The 17,201-nt window shown below is 57.0% G+C and overlaps 2 protein-coding genes across 2 annotated transcripts in view; both read left to right on the forward strand.

The window, feature by feature from the left end:
• Window positions 1-5,694, forward strand: part of MRPL12 (mitochondrial ribosomal protein L12) — a 6,004-nt gene extending 310 nt beyond the window's left edge. Inside the window, exons 2-5 of the mRNA XM_032799166.2 lie at window positions 243-429; window positions 1,011-1,091; window positions 1,529-1,666; window positions 5,338-5,694. Of these exons, the coding sequence (XP_032655057.1) occupies window positions 243-429; window positions 1,011-1,091; window positions 1,529-1,666; window positions 5,338-5,454 (523 nt within the window). The 3' untranslated portion in view covers window positions 5,455-5,694. The remainder of the gene's footprint in view (window positions 1-242; window positions 430-1,010; window positions 1,092-1,528; window positions 1,667-5,337) is intronic.
• Window positions 5,695-8,555: 2,861 nt separating this feature from the next.
• Window positions 8,556-16,975, forward strand: SLC25A10 (solute carrier family 25 member 10). Its single transcript, XM_032799161.2, has 11 exons — window positions 8,556-8,671; window positions 10,781-10,900; window positions 11,376-11,490; window positions 11,580-11,628; window positions 12,099-12,140; window positions 12,554-12,597; window positions 13,465-13,535; window positions 13,695-13,787; window positions 14,314-14,391; window positions 14,638-14,694; window positions 15,323-16,975. The coding sequence occupies exons 1-11, from the start codon at window positions 8,633-8,635 to the stop codon at window positions 15,422-15,424; spliced, it is 810 nt and encodes a 269-aa protein (XP_032655052.1). The 5' UTR covers window positions 8,556-8,632; the 3' UTR covers window positions 15,425-16,975.
• The last annotated feature ends 226 nt before the right edge of the window (window positions 16,976-17,201 follow it).

Here is a 17,201-nt window from a genome sequence, read left to right on the forward strand (position 1 = left end):
CCCGCGGGGCCTGCGTGGGGCCTGCGGGTCCCGCTGCCAAGCTCGCGAGGCGCGGGCTGCGAGCCCAGCGCCCCCGTTCCCGGGGCGGGGGGTTGGTCTGCGCGAGGCTCCTCAGATCCGTACCTGCAGCGGCGGGGCTGTGCACGGGGCACCCCCGAGCCTGGCTGGAGCTGCGCTGTCCGGGCTGCGTCCTCCCCGCTGAGCAGGCAGAGCCTGACCGCGCCTCTCTTGCCATTGCACAGGCAGCAGCTGCCGGGAGTCTGTGCTGTGAGGATGCTGCGGACCAGCTGCCACCGAAGGACAGAAGCCCTGGCCAGCGCCCCCTTGGATAACGCCCCTAAGGAATATTCCCCCAAGATCCAGCAGCTGGTGCAGGACATTGCTAGCCTGACACTACTGGAGATCTCGGACCTCAATGAGTTGCTGAAGGTGGGCAGGGTGCCTGGCCAGACTCTAGCCTGTGTTCTGCCCCTCCGTTCGAGGGGGCTCACGGCTGCTACCTGCTGGGGGGGGCCCCCACAAATTAAAAGTTTGCCTCTCCCCAACAGCTTGAGTCACATCTCTCTCTCCCCTGCCCCCCACAAGTCTCCCCTCTTCCCCTCACCAGCTTCTCCATGGAGCTTCTTTGTTGCTGCCTCTCCCTGTGGCTGCAGCTAGCCAGCTCCAGGAGCTGCTGCAGAGGAAGGAGGCCCAGCTAGCAAACCCTGGCAGAAATTGGGAGGGGGGGGGGGGATTTGATTCCTCACCCCCAATATATAACCTCTGGAAAGTGCCCCACTTTGTATAGTTGGGTAGGGTAGATGGCCTGGGTTGTACTAAGTTGGGGCATGTGTGCTCCCAAGGCATGGATGGAAGGCAAGATACAGGAGTGATTGATTGTCAGGGCACAGAATGGAGCTGTTCCTCTGTCCTTTGTCTATGGCTGGGGTGTTCTGTGGTTGTCTCTCTTCTTGCTGGGAACACAGGGTAGGCTTGAAGTGCTGTTGATTACACCTTGTTATCTTCCGCAGAAGACACTGAAGATCCAGGACATGGGGCTGATGCCAATGGGTGGAATGATGCCACCACCTGCAATGCAGTCAGCCACTCAGGTAACTCCCAGTTGCTTTGCTAGGGTCCTCCTCTGTGCCCCTGGACAAAGGCCAGTGGAAGGGAAGCGCTGTCTAGGAAGATGGGCATTGGTTTAACCTTATACTTTGGCAAATTTAGTTCTAGTGAGTCCAAAAATGCTCCACCCGTGATTCTGAAGGTTGGTTCTGAGCTAAACAGACCTACTCCAGGTTCTCCTAGGGATCTTTGTACCTGTGGTGATTCTAGACAAGGAACTGGAGTGTTGGTAGAAGTTTATATAGCTGCCTGTCAATCTCAGAGCATCTTTCTCTGTGCAAGTGCTGTGCTCCTCTGCAGGTTTGCAGTGAGGTGAGTTCCCCGGTTGGCCAGAAGGGGCTGTTTGTCAAGTCCTGTGTGTGGCAGGGTGGAAGGGTCCTGAATGCTTTTGTACTTGGCCTCACTAGGCTTCTGGTTCCAGGTAGCAGAAGAAGAAGAGGCCCCCAAGAAGCAGGAGAAAATTCATTTCACTGTCAAGCTGACTGAGGTGAAGGCTGTAGAAAAAGTAAAACTGATCAAGGAAGTGAAGAACTGCATGCAGGGGCTGAACCTTGTCCAGGTGAGGAGATGGCACTTACCTCTGCCTGTATGATCTTGGTCCCTGCTTGAGCAGCATCTCCCTGGGGCTGTGCTGAAAGCTCTAAAGCTCTGAACCTCTGCCCCACCAATTTTCAAAAGTGCTTTTTAAAATGGAGACATTGGCTGTACTTCAGAATAGCATCTTGGATTCCTTGGTGTCTTTGGGCTCCCTTTCCAGTGCACAGCGGTGTCCCAAGTGCATGGGGATTGAGTATTAGGCCTCCCAACAGGAAGGCTGTGTCTACACTACCATGGTAAGTCAACCTACGCTAAGCAACCCCAGCTATGTACCTTAGGTTGAGTTATCGCGGGAGGTCAATGGGAGAAACTCCCGTTGACTTACCTTATTCTTCTTGGTGAGGGTAGAGTACAGGGGTCGACTGGAGAGTGATCTGCTGTTGATTTGATGAGTCTTCACTAGACCTGCTAAATCGACCGCCAGTGGATCGATCTCAGAGCGTGGATCCAGGCTGTAGTGTAGATGTAGCTGAAGTGTCTGCACCACCTTGTCTCCATTGCTTCCTTCAAAACACATGTCCCTTCTTCCCAGGACTTCTGGGTGATTGGTTTCTAGAAGCAATAAATGCACATTCTCACCAGATGGGGGCAGCAAAAACCTACCTCTGACCCTGTGAGAGAGGCTGAGCCCCATGGAATCTGCAAGAGAGGAGGGGCCATGGGAGGAAGACACCTCCCCACCCCTTTAACAGTAGAGGAGTTTATTTATCCTATTAAGTACAGGAAATCTCAGTCAACAGCTTAACATACAGGCACAGGTTAAACAAGCCATGTAAGACATTTTTTACTGAACACGTGAAAAGTCAGGGCCTAAGACTCCAAAGACAGAGTTGTCAGAACAGTTCATATTGGAGTTGGAGCTTATTTATCTTAACATCTTCTGATGTTGCTTGTGTATACTGGAGGTGGAAATAGTTCTGCAGACCTGTTTAAATTGGGCAAACCAGCAGCATTTAACAAGGAAATGAAAGATTTACATTTTAAAGATTACGTTTGTCTTCCTTCAGCTCCCTCTTCAGCATCTCAGGGAGACTTGCAGAGAGCCACAGCAGAACAGTGAACTTCTCCTCTCTCATGTTCTGTGAACTGTCTGCAGATCTTGGCAGAACCCTTCAATAGCAACTCATCTGAACTTTCTCCATGACTTACAGGGAATGGCATACGTCCATCCATTTCATGCAGGTGTCCATCCACATTGACAAAAAGAAAAAAATAGAAGTTCACTTCCTCCTCTATTTGACACTAACCTTCTGGTGCAACAGCACTATGGACTTCCTGAATAGCCTTGTTGTTTTCAGTCACCAATGCCTGTGGATGCAGTAAATTGGCACCCCCACACATTGTACCCAAGTGCACTGTCCCCAGCAGGCAATGCCACAATTTATCCTAAGATCCCCTGCAGGGTTCTCTGAACCAGCTAGGGCTTCTCATTGCAGCTGGATTCAGTCCAGCAATGGCTTCTCTCTCAAAGGAGTTTTGTTAATTCAGAGTTACTCAGGGATGTATCCCTCTCATTCACCAGCCTCTGTAAGCTGAAATTCTAGTCCTGGCCTGCTTCCTTGCATACACGTGGCTGTGGCAGGGCGCTCTGTCCTCTCAGAGGAGACTGTCTCATTCTGAGTTTCTCACACCCTTAGGAGCAGGGATGGTTTCTGTTCCACAGGCCATCTTTAGTAGCTGTGGTCTAGGCCCAATATGAGGCAAGGATGGTAAAAACTATCAGGACATAGAAAAGGTAGAAATATATAACAAATATTTCTGTTCTGACTGGGAAAGAAGCAGTAGGAACAAAGTATTAGAAAAAAGTGATTTTAAAACAGCAGCTAGCCTACACGTGTGTGCATCTTACCTAAAGTCCTGCCATCCCATAGTGGTGACGTATCTGGCTGTGTCTACACTAGCGCATCTGTCGGTCAGGGTGTTGTAGGGGAGTCAGCTGTCCCTGACTGACCTACTTTTCATCAACAAAAGTGCCAGTGTGGATAGCACTATGTTGGCAGGAGGTGCTCTCCCCAGCACAGCTACCGCCACTGGCCAGGGGTGGTTTAACTGTGCCGGCAGGAGAGCTTCTCCCACTGGCACAGAGCAGCTACGTGGGAGACTTTCCAGCAGTGCAGCTGTGGTGGTGCAGCTGTGCCACTGTAAGGTCTGAGTGTCGGCCTAGCTTCTTCTGACCTTTCTCCTTTTCTCTTCCCCCTCCCACTAGTTCCTGTGTCTAGCTTCCCCTGCTCCCCTAAGGGGGTGCTGCTCTTAGTAACCCTGTGGGAGTTCTTTGTCTTGTTGATGGACTTTGGCCCTTCTGGCCACACCTGTTCTGTAGGCTGGGCAGAAGATCAAGCAAGATTCATTTGAACCAATTGTTTCGGCATTGTCCATTAACAATTCTTACGTGACCGTCCTGGGCCATGTCCTCTTTCCTGCCTGTAGAAATACTTAAACCAAGCCACTCTGCTTCCTTCCCCAGACCTAAAGAAGAGCTAGCTCTGTGTAGTTCGAAACATGTACTTTCCACCAACAGAAGTTGGTGCAATAAAAGATAGCGCCTTACCTGCCTTGTCTTTCTCTAACCCAATATATTCATACAGGAAAATACTACCCCAATAATCAGCTCAACATACAATATTAATCCATTATTAAAATTCAGCTTTATAGTCATCACATGCATTTTTACACAGCCTAATCCAGGGTCATACATCTAGGATTAAAGTGCATGTTATGATTATAAAATGGGGGACCATATCATGGAAAATGGTAACTTTGAAAAGAACTTAAGAATTGTGGTAGAAAATCAGTTGGACGTGAGCTCCCAATTCATTGCTGTAGAGCTGGGGCATCTAAGCGACAAGCGGCGTCATTGAGAGGCGTCACCGCTGAAATGCCGCAGAAATTCAGCGGCATTTTGGCGGATGCTCCACTGCCGCCATGGTCCTTTGTCTGGCACCCACCAGACGAAAAGGTTGGGCACCACTGCTGTAGAGGATGAGCTCTTGGATGTATGAAGTGGAAAATATCAATCAGGAGCAAGGAGGTGACATGCCCTCTGTAAACAGCTTTAATGATCCCATTACTGGGATACTGTGTCCATTTCTGGGTGTCCACACTTCAAAAAGATTGTTGGCAAATTGGAAAGGGTTTGGAAGAGAGATACAAGTATGATCTGAGGTCTGAAAAACTTGCCTTAGAGTGAAAGACAAGAGGCCTAGTGTATTTGGTTTCACCAAGACAAGGTGTAGTAATGACTCGATTGCAGTCAAGTACCTATAAGCGGCAGAGATGTCTGGTTGCAGACAGCTCTCCTGTCTAGCAGAAAAAGGCAGAACAACATCCAATGGCTGGAAAATGAAGGTAGGCAAATTCAGACTAAAAAGGTGAATGTTTTTAGCAGGGAGAATAACTAACCATTGAAACAGCTTACCTAGGGACATGGGGGATTCTCTATTGCTTGAAATGCTTAAACCAAAACTGAAAGAGATGCTGTGGTTCAAACAGAAGTGATGAGCTTGATGTAGAGATTATTCAGGGTGGTTCTCTGGCCTGGGTTATATAAGACATAGGTGGTGATTAAAATCTGTTAATCTAGTTAGTGAAAACAGCTAGTTTTGGACTCTCTCTCTCTCTCTCTCTCTCTGGCAGGCAAAGAAACTGGTAGAGTCACTTCCACAGGAAATCAAGGCCAATGTATCCAAAGAGGAAGCAGAGAAGATTAAAGCTGCACTGGAGGCAGCAGGAGGAACTGCGGTTCTGGAATAGATGGCCCACTCATGGCTGAGGGACTAATGTACCGCCTGCCCGTGCAGGGCACCTGTCCACTGACTGTTGCAGGGTTCCTGTGCATTTCCAGGGGGCTGAGATCTGCCCTGCTTTTCTGCAGTGGGCTTTGCTCTGTTACGATGGCCCTGCACCAGTGGGGTGTGTTCAGTGAGAGGGCTGACATTTGTACCAGCACCATAATGAACTCTGAATCTATTAAAAAGATGTGTGGGAGGGAAAGTTTGTGAACCAGTGATGTGTAAAAGACCAGTCCTTTCCGAAACCACTCACCAGCCTGTGCATGCCAGCCAGCAGAGCTGCCTGAGGGTGGAGTGCACCCATGCGCCAGCCCATGTGGCTTTGTGCCACCGAATAGGCCTGTTGCTAGGCTGTGATCACTGATATTTTCACCCCATGTATATACTTTTTTTCTTGTCCCCCTCTTTCCAGTGGTATCTTCCCAGTTGCCTTCTCTGTGTGTGTTTGGGCGGGGGGGAGGGCGGCGTGTCCTATGCTAATACACGAGTTTGTCTGAGTTGCAGTGAAAGGTCAATCTCAACCTAGGCTGTGGCTAATTATTTACAGGTGAATGGATGAGGAGCTGAGGGAAGGGGTATTTTCCTTGCAGGGTGAGGTTCGGGTTGGGGTGGATTCTCCTCCCTAATGGGAGTCTGAACAGCATGGAGGCTTGGACTCCGTTCTGCCCAGCTGACTGCTGCTGTGCAGGGTGGGCACCTGTCTATCACAGGTGACTAATGTGCACTTGGAGGGAGGACTTGCCAGCCCAAACTAAGGCCACGTCTATACTTACAGCAGCAGAGCTGTGCCTCTGTAAGGCTTGTAAGAGCGCTTGTGTAGCTACGGTATGCCAAGAGGAGAGAGCTCTGATGTCAACATAATAAAACCAGCTCAGTGGGCGCTGGGAGACCATCTCCTGCTGCCATAGCAGTATGCACACCCATGCTTATGCCAGCAAAATTTATGCTTGGGGGAATGTTTTTTTCACAGGCCTGAGCAACAAAAGTTTTACTGACATAAGCACTAGTGAACCAGAGCCTGTGGGAAAGTCCCCCTGAAGCCAGGCCAGCATCTTGTTTCTATGACCCTCCATCTCCAGTGTCATTGGCTAATCCTGGCCACCTTCATTCACAGCCCCTCCCTTTGCCTTACCTTTCTGAGCTGTTAATAATCTAATGGTGTCATAAGCATAAATCCCAGTTCTGAACCTTAGCGTCCAAAATGTGGGTGCCTAGCATAAATCCTCTAAGCTTAATTACCAGCTTAGATCTGATAGCGCTGCCACCAGCATGATTTCCAGTCTCACTCTGGTGCTCTCTGTCTCCCCAACTCCTGGGGGAACAAGAATCAGATGCCCGACTCAACCACAAAGGGAAATAACCATCCCTTCCCTCTTTACCTCTTGCAAGATTCCTGCCCACGGGTAGACTAGGAGGATTTCCGCTAATTCTTGAAACAATAACCCAGAGAGATTAACTCTCCCTCACGAGCTATGCAGATTTCAACCTAGGTCAAGTCTAACTCAAAGAGATTTCCCCTCCCTGTTCCTTAGCCTTGAACAGATAAAAACTCAAAAGGTTTTAAAAAAGCAACTTATATAAAAAAGAACGAAAAGACATAAAATGGTTCTCTGTATCAAGGTTGACAATAATAACGTCAATTGTTAAAAGAAATGAATAAACAACCTTATTTAAAAATATACAATTTACAAAGACATTCACCAACTTCACACATGTAAATACCAAACATATAAAAACCTATTGCCGGTCGCAGACATTTAGGCGCACTAGGGCGGTTGGCCTAGGTGCAAGATTTGGGGTGCCAAAGTGCGCCCCACCCAAATTTTTATGGTTGCAGCCGTGCGTAGTCTGAGCTGCCAGCGGCAGCAGCGCCTGCAGCCCGGCAGCTGGGCGTCCCGGTCATGCGCAGGCCACGGCAGCAACTGGCAGCTTAGGGCGCCTCCGGTCAGGAAGCGCACGCAGCGCAGCCGGCAACCGAAGGCGTCCCCGGGCTCAGGAAGCGCCACGGCGGTCGGCGGCCCGGGGCGTCCCCAAGGTTCAGAGGAGGCCGCCAGTCGGCGGTTCCGGGCGTCCCGCGCCCCCGGGTCAGGGCGACCGCGGCTTCCGGTGGCCGCGTGAGCGCATGCCTGCGGCAGCTCGCGCCGGAGCCGCGAGACGCACGCTGGGGGCTGGCGAAATGCCGCGGCGCCTCGAGGAGTCAGTAAATCCTAGCGCCTGGCCCTCCCTATGTCAATCACTTTGCTTCCCCTTGAGGGGTCATTGACCCCCATTTGAGAAGGCTCTGGATTAGAGCCTCTGACGCTGGCCTTCATCCCAACCCTTGGCTGGCATAGTTGCTTTCTCCTGCTGCTGGGACTGTCGATGCATCTGGGAGGTTGATTAGTCTCACTGAGCCTACTCGCCCTAAAAGCCCAGGTATTGGGGCTCAGGCATGTCTGTTTGAAAGTTACCAGCATGATAGCATAGCTTGGCTCTTAGGCATCTGTATCCCTGAATCCTGCAACCGGATCGTGCTCAGGGTCCCGGTGAGATATAGCCAAAGCCCCAAGTCCAGGCCCAGAGATGAGCTGTGCTCAGAGCCTGTGCACACACCTTCTACTAGCTCATCCACATCAGCTTTGAGTGAAAGTGCCTAGCAGATGCTGGTAGGGTGACTAGACAGAAATTTGTAAAAATCAGGGTGTGTGGTCGGGGGGGGGGGGGAGGGAATAGAGGTGTATATAGAACAAAAAGCCCCGATATTGTGTGTCCCCTATAAATTGGGGCATTCTGTCACCCTAGGGGTGTGGGTAACCTGCGTGTCCCTGGGGTCAAAGAGTGGTGGCTTTGCTCAGCTTTGCACGTGTGCCATTGCCCTGTCAGTCATGGCCCCTTCAAACAGGGGGCAGGGGCAGGGGCGGGGACCAGGGGCAGGCTACTCCCGACAAGCTGGGTCCCTGCCCTCAGCGGCGCGTGTGGCCCGGGGCAGTTCTGGGTCCCTCTGCGTCGCCTTTTAATCTTCTCTGTCTGGGTTGCCCCGTTTAATGAGCAGGGCGGCGGGCTCCGCTGGGCAGCGGCGCCTGGGGAAGCGTGATCCCGCCGCGCGAACCTGGCCCGAGGCGGAGAAGACGCGTGTCCGCGACTTACGGGGGCCTGGCCTCATGCGGCCCGCCTGCTGCACCACCGCTGACCTGCTCAAGGTGCGGCTCCGACCCAACATCCGGACCTCCCCCTGTCCCAACCTCCGCCCCCCGGAACCCTCCCCGGGCCTAAGTCCCCATGCCTCAACCTCCGCCTCAGCGGGACCTCCGCACTCGGGGCCTCCGGAACCGCACTGTGCCGCACCGGTTCGCCCCTCCGGGACCGTCCCCGTGCCGAACCTCGCCGGATCCGACCCCCTCGGCCCCCTCATTGCCCGCAACCCTTCCGCTCCGACCCTCCGGGACCAGCCACTCGTTCCCCCTCCCGTTCGGACTCCAGCCCCCGGACCGCCCCTCGGGCCCGCCCACTGCCCACCTCCCGCCCACGGACCGCTCGGACCACTCGTGCCCCCGACCCCCTCGGGACCCTCCACACTGCCCACCCGCCTCGCCGCACCCTCCGGCGCGGACTCACCTGGGACCACTCGGCCCTGTTCCATCGGCCCCCACCGCTGCCCAACCCCCGCCCCCCCCGGTTCCTCACCTCGGCCCCACCTGCCAGCCAATCCTATCGCCTGTCGCCGCCCACCCCGCTGCAAACCAGTTCCTGGGCCGCCCCCCGGTTCCACCTCGGCCCCCCCGCTGCCCCACCTCCTGCTACCGGACTCCCCTGGTCTCCCAGTGCCGACTTCCTCCCCTGAGTCCCAGAACCCCCCCGTGCCCCAACCCTCCTGCCCTCTGGGACACCCCCGTGCCCCAACCCTCCTGTCCCCTCCCGGGCCTTCCAGTGCCCCAACCCTCTGCTCCCCCAGAACCCCTCTCGGGCCCCCCAGTGCCTGCACCCCCACCAGGCCCCCCTCGGGCCCCCCCAGTGCCCCAATCCTCTGCCCCCCGGCCTCCCACTGCCCTGGCACACTAGCACCCAGCAGTGTTGGCTCTGACCACCCCAACCAGCTGTTTGGAGGCTCCATTGCTCTCTCCGCCCCCTCCCTGGAGCTGTTCCCTCAGCACTGCTGGGTCTGCAGGCTGGCTCTGCACAGGGACTGGCTGTCCAGTAAGCACCTGCCTGGGCTCACAGGAATCCCTAGGGCACAGACCTGCATTAGGAAGAGGGAGGTGTTTCCTTTGCCCCCATCCCATCTTCCCACCTCAAGCCCCATATTCCTGGGCCACTCTCGCTGCCTTCCGTGGCTCCTGAAGCCTGGTCCCCAGCCAGGGGCCCGATGGTCTCATTAGTCTTATCTCCTGAGGACTTTGGCCCCATGCCTGGCACAGCACGGCCGTGCTCAGCAGCACAGGCTGTAGGCGCTTGTATAGGCTGGGGCGCTATGGAGTGCGTGGCTGGCTCGGATCGGTTGGTGGAGCAGAGGTGTAGGGGATCCCCTGGCTCACAGAGCCCCCAACTTGCAGGGGGCACTCTGTTACTAACCTGGAAGATGTAGTGATCCGGGGCTGGGGCTGGGGCTGGGGCCTGGTCAGGACTCCTGAATCCATCTCCTAGCTCTGCTTTTCCCGCAGGCTGAGCAAGCAGAGAGAGAGAGAGAGAGAAGGTATTTCTCCCTGGAGTGCTAGGGAGGTTCCTGCTGCCAGGTGCTGCGGCCGTGGAAGACAGAGACTCAGTGGAACTGTGCTGCAGCAACTGGGAGTGAGATGAAAGGCCTCTGCTGCCCTTCACCGTCTCTGGGGCTCCCCTCCGGCATGGCCCTCCCCCATCACTGGCCATGGCCTGGCGGGTTCTCTTACATACACCGCTGAGAGGAAACAGGCCCAGGGACATGGCGTGGGGGCACCCCATGCTGGGAGGGGCATGCATTATGTATAGGTGCCCTCTAACTTGGTTTTGTCCCATCCCGGTCCCCCCACCCCACCCCACCCCGCCCCGTGCCTGCCATGGTCCCTGCTCCAGGTGACAGGGTGTGGGGCTGATTCCCAAGCTCCGGTCACGTGGTGGAGCCCACGGGGCTGTGGTCACTTGCTGGGGCTCTCCAGCGCATGTGCTAAGGATTAACCCCAAGAAGGGTCGGGACCATTGTCCCCGATGTGCAGGGAAAGGGTCCCAAGCAGCTGTCCCAGTCTTGGCTCTGCAGTGGATGGAGGGATCAGCCCTACACTGTGCCCTGAGCTGGGGGTGTTGGGCCTGACCCCCTGCATGTTCTCGCCCTGACCCAGGTGCATCTGCAGACGCAGCAGGAGGTGAAGATGCGCATGACAGGCATGGCGCTGCGTGTCATCCGCACTGATGGCTTTCTGGCGCTATACAATGGGCTGAGTGCCTCGCTCTGCCGCCAGGTGAGTGCCTAGGGCCTCATCTGCCCCATTTCTGCCAAGAGGAGGCACCCCCCACACTGGGCCCTGCACCTCCTGCTGCAGAGCGCACACCCCAACTGGTTACCCAGGTCCTGTGCTTCCTGCCATGGGGGTCACCCCCGCTTCCCCTCCCCCTCAGTCCCTCAGCTTCCTGCCGTGGGGGTTGCTCCCCTCCCATTACCCAGGCCCTGGGCCTCTCCCCATTATGCAGGCCCCACACATTCCTCCCAGATCCAGGTCCTGGCCTTGGTAGTGCTCCTTTCCGGGGAGCAGCTCCCTCTGGCTGAGCTGGGGAGCAGCAGCCCAGCCCTGGAGACAGGGGCTCGGTGCCAACTGTGGCTCTGTTTACGGGCTCAGTGCCACATGCTGAGCAGCACCTTTGGTAGCTGTCTGGGGAGGGCAGGGAGTCCCCTGAGGTGCAGCAATTGGGCCCTGCTCTGACTCTCTGTCTCCTCAGATGACGTACTCCCTGACGCGCTTCGCCATCTATGAGACCGTGCGGGACCGCATGAGCCAAGGCACCCAGGGACCTCTTCCCTTCTATCAGAAGGTGCTGCTGGGTGCTATGGGAGGTGAGCAGGGGCAGGGGCAGGGGAGCCCAGGCCATGGGCTGTGGCCAGGCTTGGGGAGTCCCATGACCCTGAATCTTCTCTGGTTGCAGGTTTCACTGGTGGGTTTGTGGGGACCCCGGCAGACATGGTGAATGTCAGGTCAGTTCTATGTGTCTTGGACGCTCTGCTCGCTGGGGATGTGGCTGGAGTGCAGGGCAGAGGGAGATGTCGGCCATCCCATCTCAGCTTGTCATGTGCTCCATGGGCTTTGGCCTGATCCAATGTGGCGTATCGTACATCCTGCACCTAAAGGGATCAGAATTGCCCACCCTTGCCTGGGGCTACCCGAGATCGGGGGTTCCAAATCCCTGGGGTTGGCCCCTCTGATGTCACAGGAGCTGGCAGTGGAGAAGCCCCGCTAGGTCCCTGTCCCCACGGGTGCAGGGCTGCGCCCACTGCATGACCCCATCTCCCCAGGGAGCACCGGTCATAGTCGTATGCTGGGTGAGCTCAGGCCTGCTCAGAACAAGGGGGCCAGAGTCCCACTCCAAGGATTTATCACAGGGGCAGGTCACTCTGTCTGTCCTGGTCTGTCTCCCCTCACCTCCCCCACTGCTCTGTCTCTGTAGGATGCAGAATGACATGAAGCAGCCGGTGCATTTGAGGCGGAAGTGAGTGACGGTGCAGTAAGTGGGGGGACCCCAAGGACTTGAGACCAGCTGGCTTGGGTCCCACCCCCCGAGCATGTGATGGGAGGAGGCAAGGATCCCTAATGGGATGCTAAAGGGCTGCTCACATGGTGACACTGGGGGGGATCCACTCCCCCTGTGCCTTCCCTATGCCATCTCTGTGGATGGGAGCTGCAGTGAGGTGGTATGGCCACTGGGGGGCAGCATTGCTCCAAGCTCCACAGTTGCTGGCTGGCTGGGGGGGCGAGGTGGGGGGCAGTGCATTGGGTGACCCCAGCTCTGCTCTCAAGCAGGAATTTCCAGCAGCCCTGGATGTATCGAGTGGGGTGTCGGAGAGAGTGAGGGCTGATTGGAAGGGCTCACAGCTTTACCTCTTTCTCTTCTTGTTCCTCCAGTTACTCCCACGCCCTGGATGGCATGTACCGAGTGCTTCGTGAGGGTAGGACTCTGCCACAGGCCTGGGGGCACAGGGGCTTGGCATCTCCTCTGGGCTGAGCAGGGGCACCCTTGGCTGGTGTTGTGAAGCCTCAGGGCAGGAATTGCTTGCGGGGGACACCAGGGCAGCTAAATGGCTCGGTTTGGTCAGAGGCCAAGTGGCAGCTGGGTTGGGGGGCTGGATCCAGCTGATCTAAGTCTGCAGGGACCAGGGGCAGCCTGGTTGGCAGCCCTGTCATGGGTGTGGCTGGAGACTGGAGTCGAAATGGCCAGGCAGAGCGGGTGCTGGAGATGAGCAGGGCCCAAGGGGCAGGCTGAGTTGGAAGGGCGTTAGGTGGTTGCGATTGTTCATCCATAGGCTGCTTCTGAAGTGCAGCAGCCTTAGGAGCCCTCTGAGCAGTTTGGATTTGTCCCATGGGATGACACAGCAAGGGCCAGGCCAGACGCTGCAGTGAGAGGCATCAGCCCCGAGCCCTCCAGTGGTGGGAATGAAACACCCCTCACCCCCCAGCTGGGAAGGGAGAGCCTGAAAGGGGAGTTCTTTTTTCAAAGAAAGGAAGAAGAGGCAGACAAGCAGTGGAGAGGGAGAGTGCCAGAACAGGCTGAAAAGAATCAGTGCTAGGGTGAGTGACTTCTCTTCCCTTGGAGCCAGAGGCAGGGGCCCCTGGGGAGTTCCCTTGCTGGGTGGTGGAGGGTCCAGGGGCTGGAGTCACAGCCAGAGCCTGCCGCCCTGCACAAGGCCAGGCTGTGGGTGGACGACTGGCCTGGTGGACGGCTTGGCGCAGGGCTAATGGGAAGGGCGGCTCCCGGCTGGCCTGGGACTGAATTCACCCCCCGCACACTGTGCACTGATTCCCCTCCCCCTCCTCAGAGGGCTTGAAGAAGCTGTTCTCAGGTGCTACAATGGCGTCGAGCCGAGGGGCCCTGGTCACCGTTGGACAGGTAGGAACCCTCCCCCGGGCACTGGGGGGCGGCTGGGACTGGCTCTGCCCCGGGCCTCACGGGCTACCTTTGGGCGGTGGGGGAGCCAGTCCCTTGGGATGTAGGGAGACACGGAGGCAGGGGCAGGATGAGCCACTAACTGCGCCCCCCTTCCTGCAGCTCTCCTGCTATGACCAGGCCAAGCAGCTGGTTCTCACGACTGGGTTTCTCTCTGACAACATCTTCAGTCACTTCCTGGCCAGCTTCATTGCTGTGAGTAGGAGCAGGGCTGGGGGAGGGCTGCCCGATGGTGCTAGTCACGGGAATTGCAGCCAGGTGCTAGGCGTGCACTCCACAGGGCTGCTGGCTTCCCATGCCTCAGGCTGCTACTGCAGAGCTCTTGCCCCAGAGAAATGAGATAGTGGGATGAGGAGACCCCCCCCAGGCCTGCAGGTCTCTTCTGTTCACAGCATGTAGGTTCTTGCCCTGTTCCCCTCTGCAGATTAGTGACCCGGAGCTGGGATCTGAACCTGGGACCTCCCACACTACGTGCATGACCTAGTATTCCTGGAGCTAAAAGAGCCACTCCACTAGCTGGCAGCAGTAGTAGACTCTCAGCCGCATGTGGAGCAGCCACTAGAGATCAAGAGACTCCTACTCTGCTCACTTGGATGGGTTACGTAGGCAGCTCTGTGTCCGTTCACCTGCCCTCTGCCCAGGGACTGGAAGGGAAAGGGTCAGTGGCACCACTAGTCTCAGGGACTCCCTGTCTGTGACCCACCTTGTCCCTTCCCCCCAGGGTGGATGTGCCACATTCCTCTGCCAGCCCATGGACGTACTCAAGACTCGCCTGATGAATTCACAGGGAGAGTACCGGGTGAGTAACCGTGTGACCCTTCCTGGGCTCACTGCAATCTGTCCTGCCCCTCCCCACCTCCCTTCCCTGCCACAATCTGATCAGCTGCCCATATACCTCCCCACTGCCCCGTGGCTGGATCCCTGGCTTCTCACACCCCAGATCTCAGCCCAGACACTCCTGTCTCCAGGGTAGCTGCGAGCCAGATCAGTCCGAGGCAGTTCCCGGAGTGGGTCTCTTGGCTTATTTCCCTCTCTTTCATTTCAGGGTGTTGTCCACTGTGCAGTGGAGACCGCCAGGCTCGGACCTCTGGCCTTCTACAAGGTATCGGACCACGGCTGGGGGTTGGAGGGCATTGGGGGCCAGCGGGGGTGGAAGGAGTGTGGGAGCAGAAGGGTGCTCATGTGAGGGCTGGAGGGCAGAGTGTGGTGTGAAAGGAGCACAGGGGGCGGGTGATGCGGGGGCCTGCTCAGGCTCTCCCTGAGCTAGCTCACTGGCTCCTGGGGCAGGGCTGCCTGGAGGTGCAGCCCCAGGACCTGCCTGCTGGTTGGGTGGGTATGGGGCTGTGGGGGTGGAGCCCATGAAAAGGCCCATAGGGGCTGGGGCCCCGGCACTGGCTCCCGCTGGTCCTGGCGGGTGCTGACAGTGGTGCTTACTTGCCTGGGGACAGAATCATCCACCGTGCAAACCCCACGCACCCTGGCTGTCTGCGCACCTCCTCCACCCTCTTCTGCTGCCCCTCCTCTTGGCCATTGGGACCGGCTGCCGCTCCCCTGCCTGGCCACTTCTGCTCCCCGTAGCCTCCTCCTGTCCTTCTCTTCCACCCCCAGCTGCCCCACCCATGCCCCCCAGAGGGCCGAATTGCTCAGTGCCAGAGCATCCTGGCTGGGGAGGCCCGAGCAGGACAGAGACTGACCCTCCCCTTTCTCCTTTCCTGCCCATCCCCTTCCAGGGCTTCATTCCTGCTGCCATCCGCCTGGTGCCTCACACCGTCCTCACCTTCGTCTTCTTGGAGCAGCTGCGCAAGTACTTTGGAATCAAAGTGCTGGCCTGAGGGGTGGAAGGGCCCTGTGCCTTCCAGATCCAGCTCCTCCCGGGGATGAGACCCAGCGAGACACCACTGAGGTCCCAGAAGGCCCCTTCCTGCCTCCCACTAACCCAGCTGGGCCAAAGGGCCCCGCCCCTGGACTGGGCTCACGGTTGCCATAGCAATAGGGATGGGTCCTCTCCTCCCTGCACCTTACAGGCCCCTGGGGGGGCACATGCCCTGGGAGGCCAAGGCTCTTCGGAGCCGGTCCATCCCTTGCTCTGTGACAGGCCCCGAGTCCCAGGGCGCCCTTGTTTACAGCAGAACCTGGCAGGTTCTTCAGCAACGGGGGCTCAGGTGGGACCGGCTCCCCCGGCCCTCAGGGCAGTATTACTGGTGGAGGCTGGGGAGGGGATCGCGGGCTTCCCCAGAGGATCCCATGGGTGGAGAAAGGAGACCCAGGCTCAGGGTGCTGGGGTGCTGAAGCAGTTCTGCTTGGTCCCTGCCTCCATCCCTGTGTGATCTCTGCCCCTGTCGGGCTGATGGCATCCCCCTCCCCTCCTTCCTGCAGGCCCTTGGCTTGCTGTCCACGGGTGCCCCCTCTTCTGGGATGGGTCTAGCGCTGCCCCCGGTAATACTCTCCCCAGTAGTCTGGTTCCCTCAGTCCTTCTCCTGCCTCTCCCCACCTGCTGTCTCATGCTTTAAAGATCAGTTTGTTCAGCCAAAATCTCCCAGACACCAAAGGTTGTTGGGCTCTTCAGGGATCTATGCTTTGTACCAATGATGGAGAAAGGACCCTCCCCTGCTCAGCTGCCCCAGGCAGAGGGTGGAGCACCAGCTAGAGGAGGGGAGAGGAAAGTCCTTCTCTCACACATGCAGCCCAGCTCCTGTCCTGGGCTGGGCAGTGCCTGACCTGCTGTGTCTGCGGCTCTGCCTCAAACCTGCCTGGGGCACATGATGCCTCGGGCCATGATGGGATCTTGGCAGGAGTCACCTTGGAAAGTGTCTCACGTAGATGAAAAGTAGCTGTGGGAACCAGTCCAAACAGCACGTGCTGTCTGGCCTGCACCCGGTGGTCTGGACCAACAGACTGATGGATGTGAGCTCTGCATGGCACATGGGGGTTGGAGCAGTTCAGGAGAGATCTGAGCTGTTGTTTGCACCCAGCGCTAACCCCGTGGTGGTGCAGCAAAGTGGGACCCCAACATCCAGCACGTTCCAGCGGAGCTGCCTTCTCTGGCAGACCGGGCCTCCTGCTGGCAGCTTTGCTGGGCTGCTCTGTGCTGGCCCTGCTGATTGAGGATCTGCTGTAGAGTCTGTCTAAGGATCAGAGTGAGTTGTGGGGGCTGCTCCAAGCCAGCGACGGATCCTGCTTGTGTAGGGAGCATTTGTATCTCACGCCTGCTCCTTGCTGCTGCTGCTGCTGCCCCCACGAGCCACCACTTCTGAAATGCTGCTGTTGCCCGCAAGTGGTCGGGCCAGGCAATGAGCCATGTGCCAGGTGTCATTCTCGTGCCTGGTGCCCCTGGGATCAAAGAACTGGAGCATTTGTAACCATGATAATAAACCAATGGAACCACTGCAGGTCTGTGACTGTTGCTTCTTTCATGGGGGATGGGGAGGGACAGAGCTGATGCCCCCAGCTCCCCAGAGCCTTGCACAGAGGCAAAAACCTTAGCTGTCAAACAGGCCCCAGAGCCACCTCATCCCCAGTGCCTGGGGCCCTGTCCACCCACAGGGAACGCGGGGAGGGGAGAACCACACTAGAGGGTCTCAGCTGGGCACTCCCCTTTCCCCCCAGTTC

Source organism: Chelonoidis abingdonii, chromosome 13 (assembly GCF_003597395.2).
Source record: "Chelonoidis abingdonii isolate Lonesome George chromosome 13, CheloAbing_2.0, whole genome shotgun sequence".
Classification (NCBI taxonomy): Eukaryota; Metazoa; Chordata; order Testudines; family Testudinidae; genus Chelonoidis; species Chelonoidis abingdonii.